We start from the raw sequence: 12,529 nt of genomic DNA on the forward strand, positions 1-12,529 counted from the left end.
AATAACTTATATTATAGATGCTTTGACTAAGTGACATAAATGAAGGTGTTACATAGACATTAGCCGGAATCGGTGAGTTGTGAAGAATTACGGCGTTTGATTTCCCACATTCAATAAAGAAAAAAAAAGACTTTCAATAATGCAAAAATGGAATAAATCCCTAGTCTCAACTGGGCTTGGTCAGATTAAAACAAAAGCCCAAAAACTAAACGAAAATCATCTTCTATGATCCAAACGTGTGGTGGTGATGTAGAGAGATGAAGCAATCTGATTGGCCTGAATTTTAAGTCCTACGTGGACATGCTAAATGGTGAGTATATTTAGCTTTTAGTATAGTATAGATAATAAATTTTATTTACTAACGTAGAACATACATTGACTTGAATGCTATCTTGTTTTTTCATTGTCTAGGCTGCCACACGTTAGAGATTTTTTTTGTTTATCTATTTTGTTTAACACGGAATTGCAGTTCTGTATTATTCTTTTCTAAGTAACCTTGTTGTTATGCAAATGCAACCATGTGTATTTAATGATACACTATAATATGTTGGTAGTTAATGACAATGTGATCAGTAAGATAGATTGTATTTGCAATTATGCATGTATACGTAATGTATGTACCTCCAAAGAACTGCTATCACTATATTTAAACCCAAAAAAAAACACTATTATCAGGTTTCAAAAAGGGAAAAAAAACGAAGGAAAAAAATATAGATTTATTTATCAAAAATGAAAATATTACATAATTCACACCAATTCTCTTATATGTAGATATATGTGTTGTGTTACACTGGAAAGAAGAAGAGATTTCTTAATAAGCTATTCTCTTGCAATAGACTTGTGAGAAACACTTACTTTTAATGAGTCCCATTACGGCATTGAACCTCTTCTCCTTCTATAAGCATGTCCAATTCATCAAGAGGAAGACCGAGTAGCTCTACTAATCTACTATAGAGCCTCTATAGTCTTTTCCTATACTCTCTCTGTTTGCTTCTTTTGAAGGCTTTGTGTGCTTTTGCAGTCTTGAGATTTGAATAAATAGGCTTATCATCAGTGTTTAGCTTTCCACAGTGCTCTGGATTCTGAGCATCATATCACTGAGAAAAGTGAGCTTCTACAACTTTCTTGAGGCGAAAATATTTCACAAATTATACATATATATATGGACAATTCTTTTAACCAGATCATTTTCAAGTTTGGTCACAAAAATAGATCACAAAGAGAAAAATGACCAAAATATTTTATTTAATAGGTAAAATAACACTAATATCCTAGATATAATAATAATAATAAAAAAAAATATTTATAGTTTTACATTATATGTTTTCAAATTTGAAGTTTTTTATAATTTTTTTTTTGAATTTTTTTTTTTGAAAATACTTTTTGAAACTATTTTTAAAATTTTTATTTTTAAATTTTTTAATATTTATTTTTTATTTTATAAAATTTTAAACTTCAATCTCAAATCTCCACCCATTGACTCTAAACTCTAAGGTTTGAATTAGTTAACCCTACGGATATAAATGTATATTTATTTTTTTAATGAAACATTATGGTCATTTTTCTCTTTCTGATCTATTTTTGTGACCAAAACTTTTTTAATGCTATAGTAAAGTATTTCTCTATATATATTTGTTATTTGTTAACAGTAACCATTGACAATAACTAGACTAACATCAATTCAGAAATCAAAATTGGTGATATGTAATCAACATAATACACAGTTGAATGAGAACTTCGAACACTTCATATGAATACCTGCCATATGGTTTTACTCTTGTATATGGTAGATTGTAAAAAAAAATCACCAATTATATTGATGATTAATTGGAGATTTTCAAAATAAAAATAAAAATATATTTAAGATTTTCTCATTTGAGAGTTTGAATAAATTTATTGACTTTAGAAAAACTTCTTAGTTAATTGTTAGTATAATGTTTGAAAGATTTTTCTTTAAGAAACTCTTAATACGGATTGACATCTTGATGTAATAACCGTGTTTGGTCGGTTCGGATCCAAACCAGAATCAAAGAACACGACCGCAATTGTAAAAAAAGTTTATATATAAATACACAAAAAACAATCAATTAAACCCTAACTTTTTCAACACGGTGATGACGGAAGAGATGAAACCATCGGAGTCTCCTCGGACATTGTCGTCGTTTTGGTCGTTACCAAACGACGTCGCTCTCAATATCTTAGCCCGAATCTCGAGAATCCATCATCCATCTCTGTCTCTCGTCTCCAAGCGTTGCAAATCAATCCTCTCTTCGCGTGAGCTAGACGTAACACGAACCCTAATGGACAAAACAGAGAAGCACATCTACCTCTATTTAAAATTTCGTCGGCATACTAAACCTTGCTGGTTCGCACTCACCCCAGGTCCCGACCAGAAACTGAAACAACTCCCTTCGTTTCCTTACGAACATCATCCAGATTCCCCGACCGTGGTGTCAAGTGGTTCAGAGATTTACCTCATCGGCGGATTAGTAAATCATAGAAGAAGCAGAAGAGTGTTTTTCCTCGATTGTCGTTATCAAAAATGGCGTAAACTCCCTGAAATGCGAGTGCCTCGAGGAAGTTACGCAGCCGCCGGTTTCATTGACGGGAAACTTTACGTGTTGGGAGGTCGTGAGAGCTCGGGAGAGGTTTATGATCCGAAGAGTGGAACTTGGGAGCCATATATGATGAATATCCAAAAGGATGTCATGCTTGGAAACTTTGGATACTTTGTAACCAACACTTGCTTCATAGCTGAAGAGAAGATATTGTGTAGAGTAGTTAATCACCTAGGGAGTAGTTTTTTGACTTGGTGTGATCTTGGGGACAAGATGGGGTGGAGACAAGTTAAGGGACTTGAAGGACTGTTTCCGGTGCCACCGGATTTTTTATCTGTGGCGAGTCCGGACGGAGGAAGAAGACTGACAGTTTGGTGGGTTTCTTACCAAAAGGAAGATGATCGTGTTCTTGTTAGTGAGATTGAGATTTGGTGTGCTGAGATTTCGTTTCAGATACGAAGCAGAGAAGAGGTTTATGGGGTCGTGGAATGGTCCAAGGTTTTACATGCTATGAACCGCAGTGAAACTGGTGGAGTCATTTCACTTTTGTCTTCTGCTATTGTGAATCTGTGATGCGTTGATCTAGCTTAGGCATGAGCGTTCCGTTTTTAGTCGATTCTGTTTTTGATTTTAAGTTCTAGAGATTTAGAAACCATTCGGTTAATTTGAAATTTTCTTTGGTTTTAGCCGCTAATATTTAATAAAAATTCGAGTTCAATTTGGTTCTGTTTTCTCAGATAATTAAAAAACGGATAAAGATAATTTTTTTTTAGTTTTGCCTAGTCAAACATTTGATGATTTGAATAAAATTAAAATGTTTTAGATAAAAAAACATATAGGTAATTTAGTTTTTTCAGATAATTTAAAATATTTTGAATGAAAATTTTTTTTGTTAATTTGATGTTTCGGCTTATTTGGTTTATAAGTAATATTGTAGAATATTTGCTAATTGTAAAACTTAATTTTAAATTATATTGAATTGCAGTTCATTTTGACTTTTGGCTCCCAAGATATATGGTCCATCTCAAACCATGTCATATATCATATATACTAACATCGCTGCTTGGAGTAGACCTGAGAGAAGACTCATGTAAAGTCTTTTTTTTTTTTTGAGTAAAGACAAATAAAGGTGTCAATGTTAAGTAGCCTGATCTTGTGGAGTATTCTCCTGATGCATTCTTTAGCCAGACCAGCTCGTCAGGTATCCCTAGCTTACTCGGTTTTATTCTCAAGATCTGTTCTTTGTGAAAAGGTAAAATGAGTTCTAAATTGTCATGATCTCACTCAGTTGTGTTTGGTAGGAATAAGTATGAGACTTTAATTTGATGGATCGATGTGCTTCTGGTGCTGGTCCAACTGGTCTGCATTTTTCATTGTGGGAGGGCCAAAGATCATCCCAGACGCTGATTGATGTGCCTGTACCCATAACAGTAACACTACCAACGCATAATAAAAGTATCTGCCTTACACTTTACATCAACAAACTATATATTCAAGAGCACAAAGTAGGTACAACAAGAGTATAAAACAACCTTGCGTTGCTCTCCGATGAGATGAGCATCCTTTAGTCCTCTGACTTCTGTTCACTTCTTGAACACCAGCTGTATCAGACTTTCAACAAACTGAATTCACCAACACACTACTTGAAAACCAACACCAACACCATAATTATATATTACTATTTGTTTTTGTAAATAAATTTCAGCTACAAGTTAATCATGAAAAATTCAAATTTCATTTTGGTGGTGGTTCTTTTATGGCTAATAATATAATGACAAGATACAGAGAACAAATAGTCCAAATAGCAAAATAACAAAAGTCATTATCAACCAACCCGATGAAACTAGTAATGTTTTTACACAAAATCATCCCAAAAACTCACTATGTTCTCTACTTTTTCCCCCAATCAAAGAAGACGACTTCACATTTGGTAGAGCCTCTAGGGATTTTGAGGAGCTTCTTAACCATTTCATCATTTGTTGAACAATCTTTATGCAAATGTAGAGTGAGTTTCTTGAGGATTGCCGAATTCTCGAGGATATACCTTACCATGTTCATTTCTCCAACAACGCTTGAGAGTGGGACATTGAAATCAACAAACTCGAGAGACGATAGCAAACACTGAGGCACATACGGAATATTGATTTCATCCATATCCTCTAACTGAAGTTCATCGCATTCCTGAGGCAAGAACGTAGGATTATTAAAATGCAAAGAAAAAAAAAAGATAGCATAATCTTCATAGTTAAAAGGTGGAAAAAAAAATATTATAGCATATAGCAGATCATCACCAAGGTGAGGGATTTCAGGTTGGGGAAGCTCTCAAGAATGGTCGGTAACCATCTCAAACATGAATAACCCTATATGATGTTTGGTGCAACAAGAAAAGAAAAAACAATTAACGTGGGATGTTAGAAAAAACTTTCATGATTGAATATGTACATGTTATATACACAGGAATTAACATTGTATATACCATCAAACCGACTCCAAGTATCGTCATATCCCTGACCTTGGAAATGCCAGAGAGACAATTGCAGAATCTTTTTCTGTTTGATAAAATGCTTGTTTCATCAAAATCCCCAAAATAAGTTCCGAGGCGAATAACAAATTTGACATTGGTATCCATAGTATTGGTTATCATATAGCTTCCTGATAGGCTAGAATCGATGCTCAAAAAGCCTAGTCGAGGAGCATCGATCACAACTTCTGACATGCATTCTTGTACACTGAGCCTCTTCAACGACCTAGAGATCACCCGAAAGACTTTTACGTCATCATTCAGAGAGCTATCAACTTCCAACTCTTCAAGGACAGGACATGAGGAGATAAGTCTCTCGAAAGTGGCCTCGTTGGGATTCATCATAGATATTAAGTGCAAAATCCTCAGACTAGGTAAGGAAATAAACTCTGAATCACGCAAGAAGACACCATCGAGTTTTAAAGATACCAGTGTCTCGCAGACATAAAGGCTTAGGGGCATCCCATGAAAATAAGCCCTAAACCGCCTGTAACAAAATTTAGGGATATGAGGACTATCTGGATCAGTCCGAACATCTAGATGTTGGATCTTTCGCTTAACTGCTGCATCAATCCATGGTGTGACGTAAGAATTGTAATAATCTACACCTTTATTCGAATCTACACCTTTATTTGACTCCACATCTAACTCAACTTTGTCTATGCTTGAAACCCTGTCGGAATCGAAAAACCTGTCACCAAAATTAACCAAGGCATCTTTTTTCTGGAAGACTCGATAATTCAATCCTAAACGAGGAACCCAAAGCCAGAGAGTCCTCCATCTGGTGGACAGAACACTCGTTCTTACAGCATCCTTTGTGGGAAGATGATAAAGTACTCGACAGATCAAAGGATCAGGCAATTCGCTTATCCTATCTAGTTCATTATTAAGCCACACTTCCGGTTTTCTTCTTCTAGCCATATATATTTCTTTTGTTCTGAACTGTTTTGTCTGCATAACAAAAATTGGAAACCAAAGTTTCAATAAGGATGGATTCCAAGGTTCACTAGAAGATGAATCAAACAAGACCACAACGAGACTAGTCAGCCTAGGGTTTATTTCTTGTAATAAGAAAAGTGGATGAAAAACCGAATGTTCGATCAAAAGAAATGAAATCACTTACTCCCGTCACAATTGGCGAAGAGAAAGGAAAGATTCAGATTGTCTGGGAATTTGGAGTTTCTAGCCAGAGTAGAGTGCTTTGATCTGAAAGAAAAATGTTAATTTATGTTTTTGTTTGTTTGAAAGTTTATGTTTTTTTAAGACACCCTCAATGAGGGGTTTTAAGAGAGTATTTATAATAATAATATAATAAAAATTGAAAAATAAAGAAGGTAGCATAGATAGAAACGTATCAAGGTTGAGATACTCTCCCAAAAAATAATCTGAGACTAATGAACACATGCTATTTTTTTTGCTGATTTGATTTTTTTTTCTTGATCAAAAGTTATTTAGATAATAAAATACTAAACTCTTATTTGAGAAGATAGTCTGAACAGGATCTCATATTAATGATGTTCTTAGGATATCATACTATATATTAAAAGATAAATTATTTAAATTATTATAATTTAATTGATTGATGATTTTTTGTCATTTATTTCAATTAAAGATAAGAAAAAATGAATCTAGGATTAATTAAAATAAGCTGCCAATTATATTAAATATAATTGTTTATAATAACTAACTGTGTAAATAATGAAAAGTTCTTGTCATTTTCTTTTCTTTAGCAATCATTTATTTATAAACTATAAAAATTTAAATCTATCTATAATCTTTTTATAAAAATATATAATAGCTTATATATTTTATAAAAGTTTTGAAAATTATTTATAAATGTATAAACTATTTTAAAAGTGATCATAAAGAAGTTATAAAATCAGAATCTATCATCGCCAAGCATTGTTTTTTTTTTGCATTGTTTTCTTCGCAAAGTATCATTTTTGTAAACTCAAGAGTTTAGGATCACTTTATTTTAAAGTGATATAATCAAATATTTTTTAAAAATCATATTATTTATGTTTAATTTGTATCTTTTTGTATATGAATATACAGAGAAACACCAGGACGACGTGTGCACGAAGAAACATTTATTAAGATCATCTCCAATGGTTTACTCTACTTTTTACTCAAAAATAGAGTAACTATATAATAGAGTTTGAGTTTGTTCCAATGGTACTCTATTTTAGAGTAGAAAATAGAGTGATGAGCAAAAAAAAAACAAGTTACTCTATATTTGGAGTAAACATATTTTTCATACTATTATAGACTGGGAAATAGATTACCATTGGAATATTTTTACTCTAAAAATAAGGGCATCTCTAATAAAACATTATAATTTTCTCTATATTTCACTCTAAAATAGAGTAACTCTATTATGGAGTTGAATTTGCTCCAATAGTTCATTCTATAATAGAATTACTCTATAATAGAGCGAGTGAAATATATAGTAATCTTTGTTTTTACACAAAATAATCACAAAACCTAAATTGTTCTCTGTTCCAATCAAAGACCACATCACATTTGGTAGAGCCTCTTGGTAATGAACTAATGGCGCTATTCCAACAACTACCCAAAAGAAAAAAGTTTCGATGCACCCTTTGTATGGAGTTAAATATGGCCAACTAGTGGGGTCTGAACAAAAAAAAAAACGCGTTTGAGCACCAAAAGAAAAAGATCAGCACAACATCGCTAGTGGGAGATTTTGTTTTGCTATTACAAACTATGAAAAATATTAGACGATTTACAGCTTGACAATTCTATCTGTTTTATTAGAATTCACGTCTAACTGTATCATCTGAGCCGCCCTATCAGATCCACGTTTGAAGGTACTCCTTGTGCCATGTTGCAGATCTCTTGTAAGTCTTTTTTTCATTAATTCGCATAATTCCACCTTCTCCGGGAATCAAAACCCAAACCTCGTAATATAGAGCATTAATGAACCCTTAGTTAAACCACTGGACCAAAGGGCTTCCACAAATGATACTGATATCTAATAAATAAAAAAACAATTATTTCATCAAATAGATTTTCTCAAAAAAGGTATTTTAAATAATATAGTTTGAAATGTTTGTAGATAATGTTTCTCAATATAAAAAAAAAATCCATCTAGCAAAAATAACAAATATATTTTTCTTTGGTGGAGAACATTGCATGGATAAATCCGACTGACGTAGTATTATTATTTTCCACACGTGCTATTTTTCAAACACACAAATAGGGGTGGACGTTCGGGTACCCATTCGGGTTCGGTTCGGATCTAATCGGATTTCGGGTTTTCGGGTTTAAAAATTTCAGCTCCATTCGGGTATTTCTAAATTTCGGTTCGGGTTCGGTTCGGATCTTTGTGGGTTCGGTTCGGGTCTGGATAACCATTTAAATTATTTTAAAAATTTTAATATTCATTATATGCTTAAAATTTGTCAAAATCTAAAAAAACAAAATAATATATTACATATAAATTTGTATAATATATGTCAAAATACCTAAAAATAATATATAAATTGGTTTGATTTGAATATTTGGATAGAAAATCAATACATATTTCAAGCATTTTGGTGTTTTGAATATATTTTAGTTATTTTAGACATTTACTTTTGACTATTTATGTATATTTTCAAGTCTTTTAGACAATTTAAAAATATCTTATATATTTTGGATGTTTGTAATATATATTAAATTTAAAAATAAGTAATATATTTAGATATATAAATCTATTTCGGTTACATTCGGGTACCCGAGATACTTCGGTTCGGGTCGGGTTCGGTTTCGGTTCTTTAGATACCAAAATTTTGAACCCGTTCGGATATTTAATTAATTGCGGTTCGGGTTTGGTACTATTTTTTCGGATCGGGTTCGGTTCGGTTTTTAGGATCCAGATTTTTTGACCAGCCCTGCACACAAATAATTGACGTTAACAAAATTTGACCGTCGACTTTCTAGACATTACTCGCCATCCAGCCGACCAATCTTACGTGGCAGTTCCAACCTCCACCCACAATCCATCGCCGTCCAAACTCTCTCTCTATAAAGAAGAAAATAAAAAAGTCTCTTTCTTTTTCTCTTTTCATCTTCTCCTTCCTGTTGCTGAATCCGAATAACATCACCCAGATTTCTCAGGAAGACAAACATCATTGAGCAGAAAACGATGCCGTATTGCGAGGTTTCGAAAGAACAAGTCGAAGCAGAGACGACGCTGAAGAACAATGCGGTGGTCAAGATATTCTACAGAACGTACGGTCATGGTCCTACCAAAGCTCTTCTCATCATAGGTAGAACTCTCTCTCTCTCTTTCTGAAAGCTTGATTTCAATTGGGTTTTCGATTTAAATGCTTAAAGGTTTCTCCTTTTTCGTTCAGGTTTAGCTGGAACACATGAATCGTGGGGACCTCAAATCAAGGGATTAACAGGGACGGATCAACCCAACGACGAAGATGGAGACGTTTCCGATGATTGTGGAATCGGCCAAGGCATGGAGGTTTGCGCTTTCGACAATCGTGGTATGGGTCGAAGCTCCGTGCCCTCCCACAAATCTGACTACACGTAAGTCTCTATACTTAAGAACCTGTCTGTAGTTAGAGAGCTGGTCGGAGTTATATTTATTTATTTTTTTTTACAAATTTGAGGAGTTGTATATAATTAAAAAAATTCCATTTTTTTTAGAGTAGACCCTTTCTTTTTACTTGGATTCAACAAATTGTGAAGTTGGTTTTGTTTGTGTCCTCTCAGAACAACTATAATGGCAAAGGATTCAATTAGTTTGTTGGATCATTTGGGATGGGAGAGAGCTCACATTATTGGGCACTCGATGGGTAAGTTTTTTTTCCAGACAATTCAAGTGACTTTTGTTTGTTTTCTTCCTTCTTAGTTCTTACTGTTGTTCTCTTGGTGGCTTTTTGATGAAACAGGAGCAATGATAGCTTGTAAGTTAGCTGCAATGGTGCCGGAACTGGTTCTTTCTCTAGCGTTGCTTAACGTTACTGGTGGAGGTTTCGAGTGTTTCCCCAAGGTAACACACATGGCGCTGTTTCTTGAATCTTCCTTCTTTGATAGCTATATGGTTTTGTTCATATGTGTTGTTGGATCTTTTTGGTTTCTTATATGTAAAAAGTGATTTGTTTTTATGTGCTACAGCTTGACAGGCTAACACTTTCCATTGCGATACGTTTCTGGATGGCAAAGACCCCTAAACAAAGAGCTAAAGTTGATTTGGACACACATTATTCACAGGTGGCGGTTTTCTCTGTGGTGTGCCGAAATTCTATAAGAACCACATTTACATAGACCAGTTGTTTAATAGATTTGATGAATAGAGTTCTGGAAAATGGCTTGTATTGTTGGAGTAGGAATGTTTTATTACAATTTTCTTTCTATGTAAAGTTTGATGCTGTATTCTCTGTACGGTTGTTAAGAGCGACTAGATGATTGCTTTGGTTGATACGTTGAATCATATATTGGTTACAAAATTGTATGTGTGATGATGTTATTATAAATGCAGGATTTTCTGGCAGAACGAATAGGAACTAACACAAGGCGAGATGTTTTATATGAGGTGAGCATACTGGTTTCATGCGGAGAAATAATGATATTATGATCAAAGATAACTAATGTTTGAGGGATGCCAAATGCAGCAATACGTAAAAGGAATATCAGAAACTGGAATGCAGTCCAAGAACGGGCTTGACGGCCAGCTTAATGCTTGCTGGTTACATAAAATCACAAAACCAGAGATCGAATGGATCCGCTCTGCTGGATTTCTTGTCTCAGTCATTCACGGAAGGTATGTTACAACAGATGCAGTTAGGATACAGAATCATCTCATGCTTTGAAGAATCTTTTACGTGTACACAAGGGTTGATTTTTGAGTATTGTTTTGTATGCAGACATGATGTCATTGCTCAGATACCTCACGCGAGAAGATTGGCACAGAGGCTGTATCCTGTTGCTAGAATGGTGGATCTTCATGGTGGTCATCTTGTTAGCCACGAGAGAACAGATGAGGTACCCTTTTTTTGTTCCTGTTTACTGTCATGTCTTTAACTTCTCTGTCTCTCTTGCGTCTGATGTTATATAAAGACTTGAACACTAACAAGTCTTTGCTTCCTTAACCTTCTATAGTCTGCAGTAAATGTTTGTGGATATCATAATCCGATTTGACCGTAACTTATCATAAAAGATAAAAGACGGAACTAGAATCATTTCATAATCTGAAAACAAGCCTCTATTTGGAAGAAAATCGTCTTCTTAGTAGCTGATCGACCATTGTGATTTGTAATCAATACTATGTTATGTAAACCTTGTTGTTAGTTTTGATAGCAAACTATAAAAGACTTACCAGGCTCTTGAGTTCTTTGTAAGAATAGGCATTGCTATAATAAATGGTAGAGGGAACAAATGTTTTTCTTGCTCTTGTCTGTATCTCTCTTATATCTCCTCAGAACCTGGAAGAAAGGATTGAACATGCATTACTGATCATTTTTGCAGGTTAATAAATCTCTTATGGAGTTAATAAAGGCGTCAGAAATGAAGAAAGCACCAACCGATTGGACTAACCTGACACCTGAAACTCCCGGTATAAGAGTTGCACAAGTATCCACTCTTTCAGACCGTTGTTCTTCATTTTCGAAGCTTGTTCTGAGACTAATATCAACGTTTCCTTTCAGGTTATTTCACGAGGAGAATAGCATTGATTAGAACCTCATCAGAAGGCAAGAATGCGGTCTCTCCTCCATCTTTCATCATGGAAAAGTTTCATCGATGTCTACTTTTCCTCTTAGGGCTTCTGGTTTTGGCATTCGAGCATGCAAGAAGAGCTTTCAGGGTCGTCAAACCCGTCAAAGTTGGGCCTTGTCTCACATAACAACAACACACCTATCATACATTTCAATTTGTCAGACTGGTAAGAAGCTCCTCACTGCTTTAACTATGACTAGTAGAACGTTAGCAACTAGACTTATCCTAAACAGAGTTTTCGTACAGACAATTATGCTGTTCTCCAATGATCAAGCTGATGAAAACATAAAAGATAATTTTACTGCAAAAAAGAAGCTAGAGAAGGAGAGACCACTGCTTGTACATGGAAGAGATGATAATAATACAAAACTGTTGATATATACATGTGTAGAGGAATCATTTCACAAGGAACATTTGTTGTAATTTAGTACCTTGATCGAAATGTAATATGTAAAATACAAGACATAATAAATCTCAATTGAAACTTTACATGTATTTTTTACAAGTTCTATATGCTATCTATAAAGGATTAAGCGCTTAAGATAATTGAATAAGAATAACCACTAAGAAAACAACACAATTTAATGCAGTAGAAATTCTTGGTCTTTGATTAAACATTCTATGTTTCATGAATCTTCACCATGTTGTTGTAATATATGAAAGCCATGTATGAAGGTTATAGCTTCTAGTTACAAAACAAGAGCTAGTTCTAAAAATA

The 12,529-nt window shown here is 34.1% G+C and overlaps 3 protein-coding genes across 13 annotated transcripts; 2 read left to right on the plus strand and 1 right to left on the minus strand.

Moving 5' to 3' along the window:
• The first annotated feature begins 2,114 nt into the window (after positions 1 to 2,114).
• On the plus strand, positions 2,115 to 3,131 carry LOC106441703 (F-box/kelch-repeat protein At5g03020-like). The gene has a single exon (XM_013883483.2). It carries the CDS (start codon positions 2,115 to 2,117, stop codon positions 3,129 to 3,131), a length of 1,017 nt encoding a protein of 338 aa, XP_013738937.1.
• A 1,143-nt stretch (positions 3,132 to 4,274) lies between these two features.
• On the minus strand, positions 4,275 to 6,521 carry LOC106441671 (putative FBD-associated F-box protein At5g53635). Of its 2 annotated transcripts, XM_048773856.1 has the most exons (4): positions 6,203 to 6,521; positions 5,035 to 6,030; positions 4,850 to 4,918; positions 4,275 to 4,739 (listed from the first exon to the last, which is right to left on the minus strand). In XM_048773856.1, the coding sequence occupies exons 2-4, from the start codon at positions 5,998 to 6,000 to the stop codon at positions 4,449 to 4,451; spliced, it is 1,326 nt and encodes a 441-aa protein (XP_048629813.1). In that variant the 5' UTR covers positions 6,001 to 6,030; positions 6,203 to 6,521; the 3' UTR covers positions 4,275 to 4,448. The 2 variants fall into 2 exon arrangements, with proteins under 2 accessions (XP_048629813.1, XP_048629812.1); XM_048773855.1 differs by lacking the exon at positions 6,203 to 6,521 and having other exon boundaries at positions 5,035 to 6,036.
• Positions 6,522 to 9,035: 2,514 nt separating this feature from the next.
• LOC106368959 (putative carbamate hydrolase RutD) lies at positions 9,036 to 12,322 on the plus strand. 10 transcript variants are annotated; one of them, XR_007334522.1, is made up of 12 exons: positions 9,068 to 9,350; positions 9,438 to 9,621; positions 9,808 to 9,890; positions 9,987 to 10,087; positions 10,213 to 10,308; positions 10,577 to 10,630; positions 10,710 to 10,858; positions 10,962 to 11,079; positions 11,555 to 11,650; positions 11,742 to 11,786; positions 11,856 to 11,977; positions 12,045 to 12,322. XR_007334522.1 is itself a non-coding variant. In XM_048773885.1 (12 exons), exons 1-11 carry the CDS (start codon positions 9,227 to 9,229, stop codon positions 11,936 to 11,938), a joined length of 1,125 nt encoding a protein of 374 aa, XP_048629842.1. In that variant the 5' UTR covers positions 9,068 to 9,226; the 3' UTR covers positions 11,939 to 11,977; positions 12,045 to 12,322. The 10 variants fall into 10 exon arrangements, 4 of the variants coding, with proteins under 4 accessions (XP_048629828.1, XP_048629842.1, XP_048629834.1 ...); XR_007334519.1 differs by having other exon boundaries at positions 11,563 to 11,667; positions 12,058 to 12,322; XM_048773885.1 differs by having other exon boundaries at positions 11,563 to 11,650.
• The last annotated feature ends 207 nt before the right edge of the window (positions 12,323 to 12,529 follow it).

The sequence above is a fragment of the Brassica napus genome, chromosome A3, assembly GCF_020379485.1.
Source record: "Brassica napus cultivar Da-Ae chromosome A3, Da-Ae, whole genome shotgun sequence".
Lineage (NCBI taxonomy): Eukaryota > Viridiplantae > Streptophyta > Magnoliopsida > Brassicales > Brassicaceae > Brassica > Brassica napus.